The sequence below is a fragment of the Camelus ferus genome, chromosome 16 (assembly GCF_009834535.1).
Source record: "Camelus ferus isolate YT-003-E chromosome 16, BCGSAC_Cfer_1.0, whole genome shotgun sequence".
Classification (NCBI taxonomy): domain Eukaryota; kingdom Metazoa; phylum Chordata; class Mammalia; order Artiodactyla; family Camelidae; genus Camelus; species Camelus ferus.
The window spans coordinates 48,792,063-48,814,094 of record NC_045711.1 but is presented as its reverse complement, the minus strand read 5'-3'; the positions used below and the strand labels follow the sequence as shown (position 1 = coordinate 48,814,094).

At 51.4% G+C, this 22,032-nt stretch overlaps 2 protein-coding genes across 4 annotated transcripts; both read right to left on the bottom strand.

Moving 5' to 3' along the window:
- Positions 1-208: 208 nt before the first annotated feature.
- CSF3 (colony stimulating factor 3) lies at positions 209-2,667 on the bottom strand. Of its 3 annotated transcripts, XM_006176334.2 has the most exons (5): positions 2,521-2,667; positions 2,216-2,370; positions 1,733-1,840; positions 1,456-1,602; positions 209-1,122 (listed from the first exon to the last, which is right to left on the bottom strand). In XM_006176334.2, the coding sequence occupies exons 1-5, from the start codon at positions 2,531-2,533 to the stop codon at positions 958-960; spliced, it is 588 nt and encodes a 195-aa protein (XP_006176396.2). In that variant the 5' UTR covers positions 2,534-2,667; the 3' UTR covers positions 209-957. The 3 variants fall into 3 exon arrangements, with proteins under 3 accessions (XP_006176396.2, XP_032313861.1, XP_032313860.1); XM_032457970.1 differs by lacking the exon at positions 1,733-1,840 and having other exon boundaries at positions 2,521-2,623; XM_032457969.1 differs by lacking the exons at positions 2,216-2,370; positions 2,521-2,667 and having other exon boundaries at positions 1,733-2,198.
- A 5,226-nt stretch (positions 2,668-7,893) lies between these two features.
- On the bottom strand, positions 7,894-21,175 carry PSMD3 (proteasome 26S subunit, non-ATPase 3). The gene is made up of 12 exons (XM_006176335.3): positions 20,782-21,175; positions 18,209-18,399; positions 16,689-16,826; positions 15,303-15,439; positions 14,193-14,383; positions 13,917-14,020; positions 10,544-10,658; positions 10,321-10,440; positions 10,072-10,175; positions 9,648-9,803; positions 8,563-8,613; positions 7,894-8,362 (listed from the first exon to the last, which is right to left on the bottom strand). Exons 1-12 carry the CDS (start codon positions 20,999-21,001, stop codon positions 8,285-8,287), a joined length of 1,605 nt encoding a protein of 534 aa, XP_006176397.2. The 5' UTR covers positions 21,002-21,175; the 3' UTR covers positions 7,894-8,284.
- Positions 21,176-22,032: the final 857 nt, after the last annotated feature.

The following is a 22,032-nucleotide window of genomic DNA, read 5'->3' as shown; positions in this document are numbered from 1 at the left end:
TGGGCAGGGACCACGGCTGCCTCATTCACCACCGTGTCCCAGCACCTGCAGAGTGGGTGCCAGATGAAGACATGCCGGAGGAATGGGCGCCCTCCTGCCCACACCTCCTCCTCCCTTCCTCGAGCCTCACCCACCATTCAGCTCCCCACCCACAAGCCCTGGCCAGGCACTAGCTGGACTCAAGAAGGAGGAAGGACATTTACTGGAGACAAGCACTTTTATTACCATGAATTTTGGCTAGAATGAGGTGGAACACTGGGGCTTCCCTCTCAAGCCCGTCACATCTTCTCCCTCGCACGGTCCCAGTCCCCACGCTGCAGGGCAGAGAAAGACCATCCACTGGCCCTAAAGGTCAGAACCCTGACCCCAGTGGGTGGGGCTGGTAGTGCTTCCAGAAAAACAAGAGATGTTGGTGATGTCTGGGCTCCCCATGCGAGGAGTCGAAACATGCCCCTCAAAATCTTAAAACTTTGAGGGCCCCCAGGGTCAGGCATCCTGCTCCAGCTGCCTCTGCAGTGAACGGGACGCGAGGGGGAGCAGCACAGGCCATGTTGAGGGGAGTAAGGGGTGCGAGGACCCAGTTGGGGAACACGGCTGTTTAAATATTAAACAGGGCTGTCTTGTCTCCCACGTGGGAGACTTCCTGATGCTTCCAAGGGCCCCGAGGTGGGCACCCTCAGGGTAGAGGTTCACTGCCCTTCCAGTGCCCACCTCGGGGCCAGGCAGGGAGCAGTCGCAGGAATTAATACTTGGTATTTACCAACTACCTCCCAGTCCAGGGGACGGGAAGATAGGAGTTTTTCTCCCTGCTACAGGCGGGAGAATGAAACTTGGAGGTGGAGGGAGGGACCCAGGAGTCTGGGGCTCCTTTCTGTTCTTCCCCGTCTTTAAATATTAAGTTTAAATAAGCATAAATATTAAATAGAGATAAATATGCTGGATGAGGGCAGGTTTTGCTCAGGGCTCGGCCAGGTAGCGCAGGACACGGTAGGCCAGCTCCAGGAAGCGCTGCAGCTTGGCCGCCACCAGGACCCCTCCTGCCCGGCGCTGGAAGGCCGAGGTGAAGGTCAGCGTGGTGCCTGGGGTGGGCGGCGAGGCAGGGGCCATCCCCAGGTCTTCCATCTGTGGGGGAAGATGAGGTCAGCAATCAGGCCCTGCTGAGTGGGTGTTGCTGCAGTGAGGAAACTCTAAGGGCTGATGGGCTGTGGAAGATCACACGTTAATGGTGGGCCCGGACCAGAACTGAGGTCTGTTTCAAGGTCCAGTGATCCACTCACGCCCTCAAACAGGGGTTGTGGGGCAGGGTCCTGGGTTGAGGTGGCAGCTCCCTCCATCTGGCGTTCCCCCAGAATGCTCCTGCCCGGGTTCTAAAGAACTCCGGGATCCCCGGGCTTGTAGCACAACCTTTGGGGACCAGCTCGGTCCAGGCCCCTAATGTCTCCCAAAGAGACTCACCTGCAGCCAGATGTTGGTGGCAAAGTCAGTGACATCCAGCTGCAGCGTGTCCAAGGTTGGGGCTAACTCTGGGGAGATTCCTGCCAGGGCCTGCAGGAGGCCCTGGTAGAGGAAGAGGCCGCTGTGGAGTTGGCTCAGGCAGCCTGTCTGGGAGGACAGAGTAGGAGAGTCAGGGGACGCTGCCCTGAGGGCCCCAGCTTGGAGTCTGGAGAACTGGGGAGCCTTCCAGATTATCCTTCCCTCCCCCTCCTCTCCCTTCTTCCCTGCAGACACTCACCAGCTGCAGGGCCTGGCTGGAGCAGCTGCCCAGGGAAGCCTGGGGGATGCCCAGAGAGTGCCCGAGCAGCACCAGCTCCTCAGGGTGGCACAGCTTGTGGGCGGCACACTGGGGGAGGGAAAGATGCCGAGTGAGGGGACTCGTTGGAGCCAGGCTGCTCCTCCTTCCCCAGTGCCCCCATCTCCCTGAGGTCTTCCCCTCCCTCCACATCCTGCCAAGCTTCTCAGCGCCTATCCGTAGTCCACTCCCCCGCCAACGTCTCCCAGCACTGCCCCCAAGAGGCTCTCCCCCCGTTCCTTGCCAGCCGCCCAGGGCTCTACCTCTCCTCATTTTCTTCCATTTGCCCTGTGTCTCTCCTCTCCCGTGTCCCTTCCTGATGCTGTTCCCACGGTTCCCTTTGCCTCCCTCTCTCCCTGCAGCGCTCCCCTGTGCGCCTGCTCCTTCCTGCAGCATCTCCCGTCTGTCCACTCGCCTCTCACTCACCAGCCTCTCCTGTAGCTCAAGGCTATCAGCCTGGATTTTCCTCACTTGCTCTAAGCCCTTGAGCAGGAAGCTCTGGGGCAGGGAGCTGGCAGGGCCGAGGGGGGCGGCTTCTTGCATGGTCCAGAGTGCACTGTGCCAGAGCAGCAGCTGCAGGGCTGGGAGCAGACAGGGACTCAGGAGACATGCTGTGCCTGCCCCTGGGTCCCTTCCTGGGAGCCTGGGGATCCCCCAGCCCTCTGCCCTCCCACCTCCCTCTTGCACGCAGGGCCGGCAGATCCTCCCGCTCCTGGGGCCCAGACACTCACCCATCAGCTTCATGGGGCTCTGGGCAGAAGGCTCAGACTAGGGTCTGGGTGGGCCTGTAGGCTCTGGGGTCTGTCAGGGACGAGCTCCAGGGGCCTTTATACATAAGCCCATGGAGGCCTGGGAGGAAATTACCTGGTGCTGCGTCTAAGGCTTAGTAATAACTTCCCAGGATTTATGCAAATTTGGTGTCCAGGACAATGCCGGGGGGTGGTGGGGGTGGGACAAAAAAACTGTTTGCGAAAGTTTTGTGAAATTGTGGAATCTCTGATTCTTCTTTGACGTCTTGTCCCCTTCAAGATCCCTTCCTCCCCTCAGCCCCACCCAGGCCTGAATTACCCCAGGGTGTTTGAACTGAACCGCTGAACAAAGGCTGGGCCACTGATAACAGCCATGGAGGCCAAGGTCTGGTTAGACACTAGGGAAGAGGCAGGCCTCAGGCCCTCCCTCCCTCCCCTGGCACTTCTCCTGGGGCAGCCGGCTTTGCCACTCTCCCTGGGGATTCTCAAGCCACCTGCTCTCTAGGCATCCACTTCTGAGAGGGAAGAAGCTATCTGCCCCCATTCTGATCCCCCAAAATTCCCAGGAGGCTGCCTCCCTGAGTGCCCTCCTGAGAGGCCAGGGGCCTGAGAGAGGACATTGGGGTCTTGCCCACACTTTGACAGGCATCATCCCAGGTTCCTGTTCTGTACGGGTTAGCTGGGAACTCCCCAAACCCCACCATGACTCATTCCTTTAAGCCCCCAGAATCCTGGCAGAGCCCAGAGGAAACCGGATGTCTGTCCTGAATGAAGCAAGACCCTTCGAGGCTCTTGGTTCACCTGACCTTGTGCTTCCTCCTCCTCCCGCACCACTTTCCCTCCCCCACAACAGTGCCCCAGGACTTCGGGGTTGAGGGCCTGGGACACATGGCTTCCCTGGCCAGGTTCACTGCCAGCGGCAGTGTGTGTGCTGCCCTGAGTGGGAAGGGCTGGGGTGAGAAAGAAGAAACTGCCTGACTTCAAACCCGAGAGCCACACACTGAGCTCTGGAAGGGACTTGGGAGTCTGTTCCAACCCTGTGAGCTGGGCCAGTGAGGGAGGAGCCTTGCCCAAGGTCATGGGTAGCAGAGTCAGTGTTACAACCTGGGCTGCTGCTTCAGGCCTGAGTCTTCCACAAGCTGTGGGGCCTGCCCGAGGAAGTGTGACCAAGGGCACCAAAGGCTGTCACTTTCTGTCCTGATTCACCCAACAATATGCCGTATCAGAAGACATCTTTGGAGGAGGAGTGGGTGTGTCTGACTGAGCCAGGCCATCTCTGGGGCAGGGGTGCCCCCTGGTGGCCACAACTGGCAGGGATGTCACCTGCTGATCTGTTCACATGTTGCTTCTGGTCCCCAGTTCTGGGGGGCGGCCCTGGCCCTCCACTCCACTTGAGGCTAGGCCACTGGCCACCACACCCCAGTTGAGCCCAGCTTGTGCCCAGCTCCGTGGGAGGAGAGCATGGTTTGAACAGAACTGGGGAGGACCGGAGGTTCCCATTCACAAACATGCCTCCTCTCCCTTCCCCTAAGACCCCCAGAGGACCCAGCCTGCCCCAGACCTGGGGCCGAGCACTCTATACAATGGCAAATGTACTCCTTTCAATAAGCCTATGATGAAGGTACGAGAACCATTTCCCCTTTTACAGAAGACGAATCTGACCTTGGAGAGGTTAAGTAACTTGCCCAAAGAGCAGAGCCAAGGTCTGCCCTGTGTCAGAGTCTTAAACGCTTAACCACTGAATCTCTTGATCAATGTCTGGCCTTCCTCGCGCATGACCAAGCCAGTTCTAGATAGACCCACACTTGAATATTCATCTACAGTCTAAGTATGTCAGATGTTTGGCTCAAAAAATGCTAATTCTAACAAGAGTGGCCAGAATGGTGAAAGGAGTTGAGATCAGGATTTGAAGAAAACAGACTATTTTTCCTGGCGAGGAGAAGGAGGTGGCTGTTGTATGGTCTCAAGGGCTAGAAGAGGGACAGGGAGGGAAGGCCAGGCCAGCCAGTTTTCAGCTCAAGAAAAGAGCTTTCTAGCAGCCAGACGTGTTGGAGGATGGAGGGGGCTGCTTCCAGAGGAGTGAACTGCTGGACCCAGGAAGTGTTCCGGCCTCCATCCCGGAGGAGAAAACCCTGGTAATTACAGGTCACCTTCTATAGGTCAGGCACCTTCCATTACACTTTTGTCATTTCCTTCTATTAACCAAGTGTGGATTATTCCCATTATAGACACAGGACAGCCTCAGAGAAGCGAAGGGCCCAAGATCACAGAACAAGTCAGGGGCAGAGACAGGCCAGATTTGCAGTCAGGCTTTCCAAGCCCCTGTTATTCCCATTACGCTACCTTCCTGTTCAGAGAGCTGTACTTCTTGGCTGATAGCAGACTCCAGACTTCAGCCCCACTCACAGGAGAATAAAGACCAGGCAGAGAGAAAGTGCTGGTTACCGCTCATGACACATGCTGGCTGAGCCGGAAGAAATGACATAAAGGGCCTGGCTCCGGAGACCCCCAGCTGTTATTCATCCTTTCAGCTTCCCAAAGGTTTTCCCGGGTATTTATCAATGGCCAGAGCTGGTCGGCAGCTTCCCTTCACACTTCCTGTTTTCATCTGAAGCTGGACTTGGAGCATCTTTATAAAGGCTCTGGAGTAATGCCTTTGTCGCAGACTCGCCCTGTGGGCTGGGATACATACAGCCTGAGTAAAGAGTAGGTTTTACATTTTTAAATGGTTGGAAAAAAAATCAAAAGTATAATTTATAACATGTAAAAATCATGAAATTCAAACCCCAGCGTTCATAAATAATTCATTTACATATTATTTCTGTAAGGCCCCTTTCAAGAAGGGCAGACATGAGTAGCTGTGATGGACCATATGGTTTACAAGACAAAGAAGTGTACTGTCTGGCCCTTCAAGTTTGCAAACTGTGTACACGGGACCCATGTACAAGGAGACACAGAGGTATCCTCTGCAGCGGTGTTTGTAACAGTAAACCAATGCCCACCAGTAAATTAATAAATAAATGAATTGTGGCCCATTCCTACCACATGGGCCTCCCCATCCCTCCAGAATGAAGAACCCACGAGGAAAGGATTTTGTTTTATTCAGCTGTATTCTCTAGTCCCTAGAGTAGTGCTGGGCATTGGGTGTCAACATGATCGGATCTCAAAACCAGCACTGAGTGAAAGGAGCAACTTACATTCACGGGATACATCATTTACAAAGATTTAAAAACTCAAAACAATACTATGTTTTGTAGTAAAAGTATAAAAACATAAATTGGAAGGCCCCCTGCTCAGTTCTTCAGAGTGGCTGCCTCTAGGGCAGGTGGGAAGGGGCCTGGGAAAGAAGCCAGATGGGCTTCCGTCTTACCTGCCATGTTTTCTCTTGGATGAACAGACTTGACATGATAACAAATGTTGACATTTATTAAACTTGGGTGGGAAGGACTTGGGTGTTTTTTACTCTTTGTACTTCTCTGTAGTTTTCTAATTAAAAAATAAACGGGGAGGTAGAGATGACAGTGAACCCTCCAAGCATAAAAATGACACTGAATTTTTCCAAGAAAAGAAAGCCAAGCCAGTGGGGATGAACTATGAGAAACTTTCAATGAGCAGACAGAAAACTGGTCCACGGACTCAAGGTGGGTGAGGACCAGGAAACCATGGCAAATGAGCCCAATTCTGTGTAAGAGGGTGATACTCTCTCCAGTTCATTACCAACCAAGGAAGGGTCTGAGGCACTTTGGGCTAGGTGCTGACTTTAAGATTTGTCTTTGGCAGTAATATTAATTACAACTAATTATTACACACTGGAAAAGAAAGTTGGTTTAGAAGTCAGGTAGAGTGGTCAAGGGCTAGAAGAACAGTCATGAAGGGACAGACACCAACCAACCAGATAACAGAGCCGCAGACTGAGGCTGGGAGAAGGCTGCACAGGCCAGCAGAACGTGACCTGAACTTGGTATCACATAGGCCAGGGTTCACTTCCCATCTAAGCCTGTGCTCGCACCCTGGAAGGGCATGGAATGGGTGCTCACTATTAGTCCCCATCCTTCCTGGAAGGGAATTAAAGATCTCCGTGTTAGATTTTTTGAATTGACCTGTAAAATAGGGGAAAGAGTGGAATCCTTAAAAAAGATGAAAAGTTTGGATGCTGGAATACAAACATCTTCCACAAAGATCAAGGGGGGAATCTGAGGGGAAAAAGTCCCATTTCACAAAGCAAACATTAAGAGTTTCATTACCTGGGGAGATGGCAGAAGCTTAAAGGAAGCCAGCAATGCCAAATCACTGTGACCGAGGCTAGGGTGGGAATCAGGAACCAAAGCAAGGCCAGTCTAGAACACGCCTTTAGTGGAAACTAGGGATATTGGGGTATGAAAAGCTGCAGTTGGTGATGGATGAACACATGGCATGCCTCCCCTAACAAGACTTCATTGAACTCTTGTGCGCCAGGCACCTGTCAAGGTCCCAGGAGGACAGAAATGCCCCATGCTCTTTAAGAGGTTACCATCTAATCAGGAAGATAAAGCTTTCACACCAACTACCTCCTAAGAGAACTCAATTATCAAGTGAGTGGTTCAGGAGTCAGGGAGGTGAATCACTGTGAGACAGGACGCCTGGGGGATGTGCAGAAATCAGCGAGGTGGAGAGGGAGAGGAGAGGGAGAAACCCACAGGCATTGTGCAGAGAACAGAGGCCGGCAGGAACAAAGAACACACGTACAGCACCGTCCCAGGTGCCAGAGAACGTGAATGATTCAAACGACCCAACATGGGGAGCACCGCTGCCAGCGGCTGGGAGACTTTGAGATCCTGGCACATTTTCCCACCAAACGCAGCCGGAGGAGGTGGGCTGAGGGCCACAGGCAGCCCCCACCTGCCTGACTCCCAACTCTGCTGTCAGGGAGGAGCCCATCCCCCATTCCGTTAGGGCCAACTGGGCAGAACCCTGCTCTCCACCTGCTGCGGCCTCATCCGAGACCCTTCCCCTCTGTGAACCTCGCCTGAGGGTCAGACTCTCGCCTTTTCTTTGCTCCTCTGGAAGCCTAGATTCCTAATTTCAGAGTCAGGAGGTCACTGAGTCCAGTCATTTATTTGACAGATGTGGGAAAGGAGCCTGAGCGGTTCAGAGTTGCCCAATGACTTGAGAGCCAGTTAGATATGAAAGAGCAAACCCAGGCCCTTCTGATCCCAGATCAGAGTCTTTTCATCGCGCCCTTGGCTTCCTCCTCATCTACAGCTGCATAGGGTCCTCAGATCAGGCCTGGGGTTAGTACTTCAAGGCCAGAAACAAAATCTGGGCCTGTTAATAGTGCAGGGGTGAGAGAAATATTGTAATTAGCTGATGCACAAAGAGCTTTGGAGAACTTTTTATTGTTTAAAAATCATAATTGAAGCTTCAAAAAACATACAACCCAACACATGTCCCAGTTCCAGTCCCCCACTCCCTGGAGGAGAGCACAGGGCTATTCCCTCCCATCCTGCTGCCCACACCACCAGCCAGGACCCTGCCCTGGGGAAGCTGCCCGCCCGCCTCCTGCCCACGTGTGCTAAGTCACCGGCTGGGGAGGGGCCCTGGGGTGAAGTGGGGGTGACTTGACTCCCTGTACCCCTCACCCTCTGCACAGTTGCAGTCTGTGTGCCGTGTGTGTGGGAAAAGGGGCAGCTCCCCAGGCAGGGGACCCCCAAGGGGGAAAGATGAAGAGCCAGTCCCCACTCACCCCACCCCTCCCCAGCCCCCCAGCTCAAGGGAAGCTGTCATCATCATCTTCTGCCATCTCCTTGGCAAACTCCAAGTCTTGCTGCTCTCGCTCACGCCGTTCCTGGGGAAAGAAGGGGCGAGGGCCCGGCTGCTGAGGACCGGTCAGACTCTCTCACGCAGTCGACACCCAGCCCAACCCACCCAGGGCCAGGGCCTGCCAAAGCTTCAGAGTTGCCCCCAGCCCTTCCAGAAACCTCCCCTCTCCCCTTTCTGTAGGGAAGTTTCATCTTTCAGTCTCACGCAAAGCAGAGGACAGCTTACCTCTGCAGACTCCAAGTCCTTGTTGTAGGATTTGGGAGGAAACCTCATGGCCTGGAGCACAACAGAGAGGAGGCGTCAACTTAATGTACACTGACCGCGCTCCTCTGTGTACCAAGCACCAGGAGACGCGCAAGATAGGTTATTCACTCTCCCGGTTAGTACAGCGGGAGAGCTAGGCACGGAGACAGTGCACCACGACCCCATGTGATAAATGCTAAAAAGAAAGAGAATGAGGATCTGGAGGTATAAATGACTAACCCTCTGGATTGGGCAGGGTGGGGGACTGGCAATGAGAAGGAGAAGGAGGAAGAATGGACTGGCTGTGGGTGGAAGGTGTGGGTCAGAAAAGGCATTCTGGGCAGAGGATTAAACTCAGGCTGGGCCTGAGATCAGTGGGGCCAGCTGGGGGGCAGGGAAAAAGGGGAAGAGGAAGAGGGGTGGGGGGGGAGAGAGTGAGGGCAGGGGTCCTGGAAAGTGAGGCTGCAGAAGCAGGGGACCAGATCAAAGGGCCTTCTGTGTCTAGTGGAGCACAGTGTCTGCCTGATTTTAAGCTGAATGATATCCCTGGTTTCCTGAGGGAAGAGACCAGGAAAAATTCAGCAGCCAAACAGTACCAGCACCTAACCCAGAGCTGGACACAGGATGAGGGCTTAAGAGCCTTCTGTGGAAAGGTGGCAGCCCTACCTTTTACACAATTCAGACTTTGCCCAGTGCCCCAACACAGTGATTTCATTTAATCTTGACAACCCTGCAAAGCAGGAAGGGCAGCTGATACCTCTCTATCGGCTTCATAGATGGAGAAATAGAGGCTCAGAGAAGGTAAATGATGCAAATCTGGAGCCAAATCCAGAACCCTGCACTCTGCATCCCTGTCTGATCCTCCCTGGCAACAAGACCCCTTAAAAGCAAAGAGCAGGTGCTGGAGTCCCATAAGCAAAGTCCTTGGCCCCTCTGGGCCCCTGGTGATTTTACAGAGACTGTACGGGAAATGGGCCCCAAACCAAGCTGATCTTCTCTGAGGAATCCATGGGTGTGGAGGGGGCATGCTGCTGCCAAGCTGGCCTCTGCAGCCACAGGCCTCTCACCTTGACAGACATGTTGTGAATATCTAGGCAGAAGGAGATACGCTGGTGGAAAGCTAGCTGGGGCTCTCGGGTGGAATAGATGTCAATCATCTCCTTGGACTGAACGTAGCCCTTCTCGTGGTTGATGCTGGCCTCAATGACGCCATCCCGGATGGCCTGCAGGCCCCAAAGGAGGGGAAGTCACCAGAAAGTCCATCTCTGAGTCCTAGAACACCTTGTCCGGTCTCTCTGTCCTCCTTAATCTCTCATACACTCATGCACACACCCTCTCTCTCTGGCAACCTCCCGGCTTCACCGCAAGACTGGCCCTCCCTGAAGACTATGCCACTGCTTTACCATTCCCCTCCTTGGCCAATCGCCTCCCACCACCATCACCTGAAATAAGGCAGGAAGGCGATAACTGTGGTCCCTGAACCAGGCCCACCTTGGCAACAATGAACTCTGCATCCTCTGGGCTATCCAGCTGCAGCTTCTGGGCGATGTCCGCCAGGGAGATTCGGGAATAGGAGAGGCTGATCATACGCACACCTGGCAGAGGAAGGAGTGGTGAGGAGGGCGGAGTGGGCACAGACCCTTCATCTGTCCACCGACACCCACAGGGCTGTCCCTGCCCCCTGGAGAAAGCCTAGTCTGGGTCGTGCTCTCGCAGGGGCCCTTCAGACCTGATCCACACCTGTCTTAATGACGTTGTGCCGCAGGCGGATGATGAGGGTGTAGGTCCCATCTGCTTGAAACTTCTCCCCAAACTGATCCAGGACCTGGTTGAACTTGGCTAGATTTCCTGTCCTGACAGCTGCAGTGGAGAGAGGGGTGGATCAGATGCTGTACGTGGCACACACATCAAAGGGGCCACAGTGCCGGGGTTCTGGCAAGCTCTGGGAGGGGGCCAGCCTTACCCTGGGTCAGAAGGAAGTAGGGCATGAGCGAGCGTTTGAGGGACGGTTGACGGAACTGCAGCCGGTCCGGGATCTCCCCCAGCAACAGCTCCACCACAATAAGAAGCTTGTGCACCTGGCAGAGTGTGACACGGGAACATAGTGGGCAGGGATTCCAACCGGATAGGAGAAGAGAATGGAATGGGGCTTCAATTCAGGCATACCAGGAAAGGGGAGAGGTAGCAATGGGACCAGGCCCACAGAGAGAGAAAAAAACCCTCAACCTGCGCAGGCAGGGCATGGAATTGAAGGACCGCCTTTGGAGCCAGGCCCCGGAAGTGTCTGATCCTTTGACCACACTAAGTCCTCAGCTTTATTTCATCTGGCCGATCAGCGCACAGTGCCCTGAAATGGCAATGCTCTAATGTCAGGCCAGATGCGCGGGTTCTATGGTCCCAAAACGGTGAGGAAACAGGGCCCAGAGGCCTATGCGAGTCAGGCAAGGATGCTGGTTTAGGGAGATGAGCCGTGTGTACAACTAGTTATCTGGGTAGACGCAGCAGCACAGGGAAGGGCCTGCAGAACCTCAGTGAATGAGCTGTGTGTGGATGTAGAAGGCTGGCTGGAAAATCTGGCCCTTCCTCCTCCACAAAACCACGGGGTGTTTCTGAGCAGCACCTACGTGGATTCAGCACCGTGCAAGGAAGACTGCGGTGGAGGGGATGATGCCCAGCAATTAAGGAGCTTCCCACCATTCAGAAGGGACAGGAGCACAGACAGCCAAATCACGTGACAGCCAGCATCACGAGGGAGGTAGGGGGTTAAAATGGAGGGGTGATTATGCCCACACGCAGGCAAGGACTCTCCCCTCCACACACACCCACGCGGCGGCCCTGTCCCTCGGTGTACTCCATGAGAGAGGGGAAACCGTGGAGATGGCAGAAGTTAATACATGCCCTGAGGATTCTGATGAAGCAGAAAAAGAAGGGAGGATGTTTCAGTCAAGGGAACAGGTTATACAGGTGGGTCTGGGGGAGCAATCAGGAGAGATAACTGGGGCCAGTCTGTGGCATGCTGCTTTAAATGTCAGGCTGAGCTCTGAGACAGAATGCTAGTCTCCACTCACTAGCGAGGAAACGCTGAGCACCCGGGTCTCTGGTTTCCTCCTCCCCAAAATGGACACTATAACAACAATACCTGGCCTGCCTACCTCATGAGACTTACAGTCTCTCCCAGTCAGGCTGGGGAGCAACGTGAACTTCCTGGGCCAGGCAGGGACGGGCCTGGAGCCCTGCCAGTGTGGGAGCTGGGTCGAGGGAGGGGAGGATGGTGACTGGAGGTCACCACTGAACAAGCGCAGTGGCAACATTAGAGAGGGACAAATACAAAAGCCATGGAGACAAATTAATGGACGACTCAGTGACGGAAAGGAGGGCGGCGAGGGGTCAGAGATGATCCTGAGGCTCTCGTCTTGATCAGGAGGAAAGGCTGGTAAGGGGGGCCCAGAAGGGTTTGCCTGGACAAGATGAGTGTGAAGAGTCGGTGAGTGTCTATATAAAGATGTGTGGCGAGAAGTTGGATTTGCAGGTCTGGTGCTCATGAGAAGCGTCAGAATTTGTATTATGGGCTGAAATGCGAACCCCAAATTCATATGCTGAAGCCCTAACTCTCTGGTACCTCAGAACGTGGCTGTATTTGGAGACAGAGCCTTTAAAGAGGGAATTAGGTAAAATGAGGTCATATGAAAGGGCCCTAATCCAACATGACTGGTGTTGTTCTAAGAAGAGATTAGGACGCAGACACGCAGAGGGAAGGCCATTTGAAGACATCAGAAGATGGCAATCTACAAGCCAAAGCAAACCCTCAGAAGAACCCAGCCGTGCTGACACCCTAATCTCGGACTTCTGGCCTCTAGAAGTATGATGAAATAAGTATCTGTTGGTTAAGCCACCCAGTCTGTGGGACCTTGCTATGGCAACTGTTACAACTAAGACAGTTTGTAATGGACTTCGGTGAAGCATCATGAAGGTCAGAGTTGAGATCGGGCAAGATCAGAGAACGTGGACTTACCACGGATGCATAAGCTTTCAAAGCGCTCTACTGTGGACTCCACGTTGAACCCAGTGTCTCTCTTTATCCACTGTCACCTCCCCGTTTACACTTAGAGCTGGCTTCTCCACCTGTGCTCTTTATCCCATTCCTCCTATTTCTTCCAAGGCCTATCTGCCGAAGTCTCTCTGGGTGGAAAGTTCCCCCAACTCTGCCTCTTCCCCTCTCAAGCAATGCTTCCATCTCTTTCCTGGTTCCCTCACCAGCAGCCCACGGTCCACAACCTCACTCCAGCTGTCTCTGCTCCTTCCTGCTCTCTGGCTCCACCACAGAAAACTCTGAAACCATATCTATCTGTAGTAAAATCCAGTTTGAAAACACTGCTTTACCCACTCTCCCTGGTGCTGGACACAATCTATATGTTAATCACCTGTATTTTTAGTTAATTTTAGAAGAAAGTTTAGTGTGCATCCTATATGATAAGCAATTTCACAATCTGCAACATACCCCGTGTCTGAAAAGCCATTCCTTTCTATGAAAATTCTACCTATCTTTCAAAACCCAGATCAAATTTAACTCTTTAAGATCTCTTTAGTTACATGACCACAACTGAACTTGCCTTCCTCTGAACTTCTGAACGGACAAACCAAACCTCCTACCACACTGACCTAATCATTGTCCGTGTTCCGTGTTCCTCCCGTTCTCGTTCAAGGGTGCTAGGAGGTGGGTGTGTGTTAAGGTGGGAGAAGAGGTTTGAAGTCGGGGAAGTTGGGTCTTAATTCTGGCTACCAAGCTCTGTGACTTTCCTCAAGCCTTTCTGAACCAACTTTCTTTATCTCTCTGAGAGCAAATACCATTTCTTAACCTTTTCTATCCTACACAGGGCCTGGTATCAAGGTCAGCCCTCAAAAAGACACTTGGTGACTGACAGCTTAACATAGCAAAGGTTTCCCTCCACCTGAGTCAGTCAGCCTTACAGAGATTTCTGGGTTCCCTGGCCACAGACAACACTGCTCCCAAAGGGGCATGTGAGGGACCAGGTAAGAGCCTGGGGTTTATCAACACAACCCAGGCCCTCCCTTGCCTGGAGTGACTACAGGGAGTTGGGGGAATCAGGAATATCCTAAACCTATCTATCAAGGACAATACTCTGAACATAAACTGCCAGGGGTACAAGTAGTGTTCGCCTCGTGTGCTCTGAATGATGTTCCGTGCAAACAGACATCCGAAGCCACCTTTTGGGTAATGAAGATTAAGGATGCCTTCCCGGCTCCCCAGACAGGGAAACAGCACTAACGTGGTATCAGGTGAGGAAGGGCCCAAAGGGGTGACAACTGCTGCTCACCGTCTGTTTGAAGCCGACAGCCGTGTGCTGGGGGGCCTTGCGCAGGGCGTTGGTCATTGTTCTCCGGGCCTCTGAGTACTCCAGCTGGATGGCTTTGATTCGCCCTGCGTGTGAAGGAGAGGAGAGTTGATCCAGAGGATGGCGTCCTCCAAACCGCCATCCCCCACAAACCAGAGTGTCAGACGGGTCTCTTGTGCACCAGGGGCACCACATGTGTAGGAAATGCGCACAAGGGAGCCCGACCCCGCTCCTGGCCGGGGGATGGGCCCTGCTCACCTGTGTAGTAGAGGTACCTCGCCCACTCGTTGTTGTTGGCCTGCTCGGGGAACACGGACTTGGACACCAGCTTCTCGGCCTGGTCATACAAGCTGTAGTGCAGGTAGTTCCGCAGCAGGAGGTTCAGCAGCGTGGCCTGCCCGTCCGTGTCGTGCCGAAGGGTGGCCGTCCGGAGCCGAGCGTGCAAGAAGCTTCAAGGAGGAAAGGAACAAGAGGTCACAGGCCTCAAATAACAACTCCTCAAATTGCCTCTGACCTCTCCATCCTCCCTCGATTCCTAAAGAAGTGACACAAACTGCTTTTCCGGGTATTCACTCAACACTCGACTACTGAGTACCTAACGTGTGGAGCACTAATCTGGGTGCACAGGAAGGACAAAGCTCTGCTCAGGGAACCTGCACCCTGGGGGGGCGAGGGGACAGACAGCTCTCCGGGTAATATCGTGTGTATTGCGCAGCACAGCAGAAGGTGGGAGGCGCCGCAGAGATCAGGGTAAGTGGAGCAGAGACTGCAAGAGGTGAGGCAGAGAAGCTGTGATTTTAAATACGAGAAGGTAACAGTTAAGCACGGGCTTGAAGGAGGTGGGGAGGAGGGCATTCGCGGCAGAGGGAAGAGCTGAGGAAGAGTGTGCTGGTGTGCCGAGGGGGAGCAAGGCGGCCTGCGAGGCTGAGAAGTGCGTGGGGGGAGCAGTGGGAGATAAAGTCAAGGAGGCGCTAATGGGGGCCAGATCCTGTCAGGCCTGGTAAGCTTGTATCATGAGGACTCTGGATTTTCCCTGAGGGACATGGGGAGCCACTACAGATTAAAGCAGAGGGATGAAATGTTTTCCATCCTGTCCCTGTAACTTTGACTTACTAATCAGTCTTCCCTTGATGTGAGGTGAAGGGAAGAGTCTGGGAGACGGGACTTATCAGCCCAGTGGTCATCTCCATTTCTTCATCTACCATCGGTCTCTCCCTCAAGCCCTCACATGACTCATGTTAACCATTCCCACCACTTTCCCTTCACTTCCTCCTGGGCACTTTTCACCTACCAGCCCACACCCTGTGCTAGTGACTGCCCATGTCTCTAACCCCAAGGGCCTCAAGTGAGACCCCTGACCACTGGTACCTGCGCACCACATCCAGCTTGTCCAGGAACTCGTAGACCCGGGCGTGATAATAGTAACACTTTGCAGCCACGAGGTCTAGGGCGCGGCGGTTCTGAGTGCTGATCTTCTGCATTAGGTCATCAGAGATCTTCTGTGCCTGGGAGGGCAGCCAAAAGAGAATCAAGGGGCAGTTCTTTAAAAAGTTAAACATGGCACTGTCACATGAACAAGTAACTCCTCTCCCAGGGATATATCCAAGAGAACTGGAAACATACGGTCACATACATACTTGCACACGAATGTTCATATCAGCATTATTCCTAATAACCAAAAAGTGGAAACAACTCAAGTGTCTGCCACCCAATGAACGGACAAACGAAATGTGGTGCATCCACACAATGGAATATTATTCATCCATAAAAAGGAATGGCGTTCAGATACATGCTGTAACACGGATAAACCTAGAAAACATTATGTTAACAGAAAGAAGCCAGACACAAAAGGCCACATGTTATATAATCCCATTTATATGAAATGTCCACAATCGGAAAATCCATGAGACACAGAATAGATTACTGGTTACCAGGGGCTGGACTGAGGGGAGAATGGGAAATGACTACCAATAGGAATGGTGTTGATTTTTTGAAGTGATTAAACTGGTCTGGAATTAGTGATGACAGTTACACAACCTTGTGAATATACCAAAACCCACTGCATTGTACACTTTCAAGGGGGTCAATTATATCTAAAAAACAAAACAAATATACAAATACCAACCAGTGGCAAGGCAAAGAAAAAACAAGACAGAAATTGAGAGGGGCCTGTCCTTTTTTGGAGGTGCTCCTGGGACAGTGGCTGAGATGGACCAAGAAGCTGGCCCCAAATGGAGGGGGCAGTGGAAAAGACGTATCCAAAATGGAGTCTCTCAGTTCCATAACAACAGCTGCCACATATAAAATTTGTAAAGGCTTCCTAAGTGCAGATCATCGTGCAAAGTATTTTTAAAATATTATTTTATTTAACTAACAACAATCTTACAGGGTAGGCTGTTTGTCTCATTTTACATAGAGCGAGCAGAAATTAATTTGCCTAAGGTACAAATGGGATTTGAACCCAGATCTTTCTGTCTCCAAATCTACTTTTCTCAAAAGCACCCATTATCCTGGTATTTACACCACAGATAGGTACATGGATCGCTGCCGGCCCTTCCTCAGTGCCTGAGCAGGAGCTGAGGGGTCTTCCCCGGATGTGGGGTTGGGCACATTCCCACTCGGGGGAAAGAGCCTGGGGGACAGTTAATAACCCAGTCAGTGATCAATCACCCAGTTCTTTGCTAGAGGCCATCTCCCCCGCTAAGCCCATGCACAGCCCAGGACACATTAATCACTCTCACGGGTCCTGGGTACCTCTTTGTAGCGTTTGCTGTTCATCAGGAAGATGACCATGAGGAGCTGGAGATAGGCCTCCACTTCAGGCAGGAGGGGAGCCGACGCAGCTTTTCCTGTTCGGGGACGGAACTGTAAATCAGCTTCCGTGTCCATGGGCTAAGAGAGGAAAAGCTCAGTCAGATGGATCAACTAAGAACTTGCTAAGCATTCACTATGTATTTCAACAAATATTTACTAGGTGCCTATGATGTGCCAAGATTATTCTAGGTGCTGGGGATACAAAAATAAAGACGACACAGTCTCTTTCCAAAGGGAGTCAAGGAGGCTGGCGATACAATAAATACAAAAAATGTTACAGGGGTATAATAGACATCTTTAAGGAATATAATGGGGACAGAAAGGATGACGTAAGGACTCCTCAAAAAGTCTACAATCTATGTAGAGATTAAACCACCATATCCGGAACCAGTGCAAGTTCTATCAGGCAGGGTTTAATAAAGTGCTATCAATTCTAGAGATGAGATTAAGAATGATGAGAAAATTTTTTTTGGTGGGAACAGTAAATTTGGAAGGGGGGGACTGACATATATATATATAGTACTTATTTTCAGATCTAGCCATCCAAACTGGAATAATGTGTAACAGCTCAAAAAATGATCATGTTGGGTGAATTTAGAGATGTAAAGGTTAAAAAAATCATTCTAGGTGGGGTTGGGGGAGGGTGCTTTTCCTCTTTTCCAGACAATAACGTCTTCACTGCCCACCTTAAGAGATTTTCTGAGTTTTCCTATCTGTGAAACAGACTGTAAGCATACAGGATTTTAGGGAGATGAAGGTGGCTGAAAGGTCACTGAGGTTTGAGAAGGGGCAGGACCTGAGCTGTACCATGGATGATAAGGGGCAGGGGGTGATTACAGCCGGAAGGGAAAGGAGGCATCTCTTCTGGCGTGGAGACCACTACCACCAGCAACCTAACTTCACCAGCATGTGCTATGTGTCACACACTGTTCTAGGACTCTTCCCCTTCTCCTTGACCCCCAAGTCTGTTCATCACATTTACCAAGTGAAAATGAGACACAGGAGGTTAGGTCATTTGCCCAAGACCCACAGGTACCAAATGGTAGAGCTGGGATTCAAATTCAACTCTACCTCCAAAACCTGTGCTCTTAACCACTGTTCTGTATGTCCTCCATGGTGGAGCCTTGGAGGCAAAGAGGTGGTAGAACCTTCTCTTAGGCCAATGGAGACACCACAAAACTGGAGCAGAGGGTCTGTGTTGAGGGGTAGTGGGAAATGAGTACGGCTGGAGGGGTCCTGATTCCCAGCTCCTTTTCCTGACTTGGAAGAATGACCCTACAGTGCAGAAGGATGGTCCCCTTGTGAGAGGGCAAATGAGCATTAAAAGGGGCTGCTTTGCTTCATGATTCTGCTAGGTCGGTAACAAGACAGGTCTTCAGGGTGGGAAACAGTTACACAGGGTGGAATGTGTGTTGTCTCAGGCCAAGCCCATACCTTTTACGCAGGCCTGACCCACTCACCTCTTCCAGGAAGGGTAGCAAGAAGTCTCGAGTGGCATTATTTGAAGTGAAGAAGCCATGCACGGCCTTGTACAGAACATAGTGGTTGAGGCGGCGTGATGTGGAAGGCAGCATCCGCAGGGCCCGCAGCACAAATCGAGGCTCCTTGCCTGAAACTGCCTTCTCCAGCTGTTTCACATGTTCCTTGATGTCTGTGGAGGACCAGAGCAGAAAAAAATGTTACTACGAACTCCTACTCCCTCACCACTCCAGTCAAGCAGTTCTGGGGAGCCTCTGACAAAAGGGCAGTATGTGGCCAGTCACCTCTTTTGCCCTAACAGGGCTGAGCAGCACTTATGGATGCCATACATTGATTTTAAGACATAACCAAGAGACAAAGAAAAATAAAGCTGGGCTGGGGGGGAGGAACAGAGGATGACAGAAAAACGAAAGGAAAAAAACAATGAAAAGCAAAACAAAAACATGGAGATTTATCAGATCTCTGAATAGGAAGACTTTCTAAGTGTGAACAATAGGATGAATCACACACACACACAGACTGATGAAGCTGACTTCATAAAAAAATCTTTCTAAATAGCTATAAACAAAAGAAAAACATTTGCAACAAAGGTGACCAAAGATTCAGTCTTATTCTACAAAGAACTTGTATAAGTGACTAAGAGAAATAAAAATGAACATGAACAGACAATACAAAAAGAGGTACGACAAATAACAGACATGAAAAATATTTTACTAGTATTCAAGTAACTGCAAACAAAAACATTTTTCAATTACTCAATTAGTAATATTTAAAAAGTAACATATAGAAAACAGGGGTGAACAGGACATTTCTGCTGGTATAATATAAATCAATACAGTTTTTCTGGACAATATCTAACAAAAAACCTTAAAAATATTTACCCTTACAAATCAGGGAATCCATACTGAAGGAATAATTATAAAGGTAGATGAAAAACTGGGGCAGAGTTGATGGCTGCAAAGCTATTTATAACAAAAGAAACTGGAAACAAATACCCAGAAATAAGGGAATGCAATTATTGGTAGTTTCTTAGTTACCTTCGTATATTTAGCATGGGATGCCTATTATATTAATGATATAATAATGATAACAGATAATATTTATGGTGGGTTTTACTACGTCTTCATCATGGGTTAGGCACCATTCAAAGCATTTCAATCTTCATAACAACCCAATTAAGTAAGTACTATTACTTTCATTTATAGAGATGAGGAAACTAATTCCACAGCTTATATTCCTAGCCACTCTATCAGGTATTCAATAAATGTTTCTGGGATGCACTGAATGCTATGCTTATGGATATGGTCAATGAAAGCACATAAAATCATCTGTATTTAGTTATGCCTTGTTACAAACTGTATATATAAACTTGATCTCAATTACAGGAGAGCAGCTCAAAAATTCACAAGTAAAAATGCTGAAGCCGTGGCTGATTTTTTTCCCCTACTACTTTAGACCTTGCATATTAAATGAAGAATTTTTAAGACACATATGTATATGCCCAGTAGGTAATGCTGAATGGCACCTTTGCCACTGGTTGACTATCATTTTATGTTAAAAGGCTCTTTATTAGATACTGGGCCTGGTGCTGAACTTAAGGGTAGAAGCTGATGCAGTCAACACTAACACATCCTCAAACACCACGCAGGAGCATAATTTTGCTTATCTCAATGTTTTTGAGCTAGTTTCTAGTTTCTCCTGCAGTTAAATAGAGAGAAAACCCAATAAACAGTCGGGTCCCACTTGGTCCAGAAACGGAAAAAAGCACCAGGGTCACAGTGGGAAGCTCTCACTCTATCCACTCCAAATGTGGATAGGATGCTCTAAGTAGGAAAAGTGAACTATGTACTTGATAGAACAAGAGGACAACAGGAAACTGGGAAGAGGCACCTAGGAGAAAAGAAATGCGACTGGCATATAGTTTAGGTGGGAAGTGAGAATTAAGAACGCAAACAAAAATGACACCTAGAAAGCTGAAAGTGTGTAATGTGTTTAAAGTCTTTAGAAACAGTAGCAGTAAGGGCTTGAAGGAAGAGAAAAAGAGCAATGAGATCGTTTGGGCACCTCAATTACAGCAAAAAAGCAAGATGCTAGGTAAAAAGGGCTCTTTTAGGGGAGTTTACTAAAGGTGTTATAACAACAGAAACCATTCTCAAAACTCAGAGGCCAGTATTTTGGGTCATCCTGACCCCCTTCACACATAAACACAAACACTGGTTTTCAGAGAGATCATGCATTGGGGGCACTAGAGTAAGTTCGGTGGGATGTAAATGGAGTAATAAGGTCAGAGAAGAGAACTCAGGAGTCTTTCCGCCCAGTTAGATACAACTCCAGGTAGGGGAGGTGTGTGCGGAGGGGGGTAGTCCTGAGCCCGGAGGAAAGGTTCAGTTATTGGGGCTGGGGTCGGGAGTGTCAGGGTAGGGGGGCAGGCATTTCGGGAGTAATCCCAAAGAACAGGGGATGGTGGAGGCTGCGCTGGGGTCCCAAGGAGAGGCTGGATCACCGGGGCGCTGTCACCGTGATCATGGCACGTCCTCGGCCCGAGCTCTCGTACCCTCCAAGGTGACGGTGTCCAGCTCTCGCTGGGAGTGCTCAGCCGCCGTCGCCGCCGTCTTGCCATCGGCCTCCCCAGTAGACCCGCCACCCGCCGCCGCCTCCTCTTTCATCTCCACATCTTGGGGGGCTGGGGGCGGCGGTGGTTCTTGTTCCCCTCCACCCGGCGGCGGCTTTGCCTTGTCCGCGCCGCGGCGCCGCGCCGAGCCCTCCTGTTTCATAGCGCCCGGGGTCGCGGCCTAGTCTGGGGACCGAGGCCGGGGCCTCGCGTGAACCCTCGCAGCAGCGACGAGAACCCGAGCCGGGCCTGCACACGAGCGCGGGATCGCGTCGGGCCGCACGATGACGGAGCAGCTGCAAACCCCTTCCCAGCGCTGGGCCTTCTGGGAAACGCCAGGCCTGGCGGGCCGATGGCCGAGTCAACGAAGGGGAAAAAAAATCAACAGCCGAGGTGCAGGATGGAGGCGGATCTTCGCGGAAGGAGCGGGGAGGAGCTTGTCCGTTTGTGGACTTGCTTTGGAGTGCTTCCGCGTGTTGATTTTCTTTCAGCCTTCTATCGAGTGCATTTCGGTGTAAGTCCACAAGAGGTCCCCTTAGGCTCCGACTGGGTTACCGCGGACTCTAAGAGCCCCCCCGCCCCGCGGGGAGTGACTAGGGCCTATCCGAGCGCAGGGCGTGATGACGCCACGAGTTGCCGGGAGGCTTTCGTGCCCAAATTCGCTCAGTTTGTCCCCGGCAGGGGTCGCCTTCGAGATCCGAGAGGCCAGACCTCAACCGCCACTCATACCCATCGGCGCGAGGGAAGAAAAGACGCTGTGAAGAGATGTGGAACTAGGCCTCTGGGCTTAAAATAAAGTCGAACTGGAGACTAGGAAGAACCCTACGGGATTCATACTTCCTTGTCAGATTTCAGCTAGTGCTGAAAAGAAGGTGTAATATCTCTGCAACCTGGGAGTGCGGATGAGGGGAGAGTGCATTTGTGTACAGTCACTCCAGTTTAATAAAGTACTCTATAAGAGGCCAAGGGTTAGCACATTCAGGGGGCGGAGTGGTTAAAAAACTGCTCTAGAATGTAGTCTGCTGGACGCAGTGCTCTGGGCTGTTGTGTATGGTGAGCCAAGAGGAAAGAGGGTGGAAGACACTAATGGCAGAAGCTTCAGAAGGTCTGTTGAGGCGCCTTTGTGCATCCAGACAGACACTGTAGTGAAATGGGGAACATAATAATAGTATACCTAGGGAGCGCTTAAGAATC

What these genes read in the sequence shown, in the direction of transcription:
- CSF3 (XM_032457969.1), bottom strand. Translation starts at nt 2,185, where the DNA reads ATGCTGCAGGAAGGAGCAGGCGCACAGGGGAGCGCTGCAGGGAGAGAG. An exon ending in CCAGCCAGGCCCTGCAGCTG is followed by an intron (nt 1,603 to 1,732) that starts GTGAGTGTCTGC and finishes CTGTCCTCCCAG; the next exon opens with ACAGGCTGCCTGAGCCAACT. An exon ending in CCACCAACATCTGGCTGCAG is followed by an intron (nt 1,123 to 1,455) that starts GTGAGTCTCTTT and finishes CTTCCCCCACAG; the next exon opens with ATGGAAGACCTGGGGATGGC.
- PSMD3 (XM_006176335.3), bottom strand. Translation starts at nt 21,001, where the DNA reads ATGAAACAGGAGGGCTCGGCGCGGCGCCGCGGCGCGGACAAGGCAAAG. An exon ending in AAGCTGGATGTGGTGCGCAG is followed by an intron (nt 14,384 to 15,302) that starts GTACCAGTGGTC and finishes TCCTCCTTGAAG; the next exon opens with CTTCTTGCACGCTCGGCTCC. An exon ending in CTACTTCCTTCTGACCCAGG is followed by an intron (nt 10,441 to 10,543) that starts GTAAGGCTGGCC and finishes TCTCCACTGCAG; the next exon opens with CTGTCAGGACAGGAAATCTA.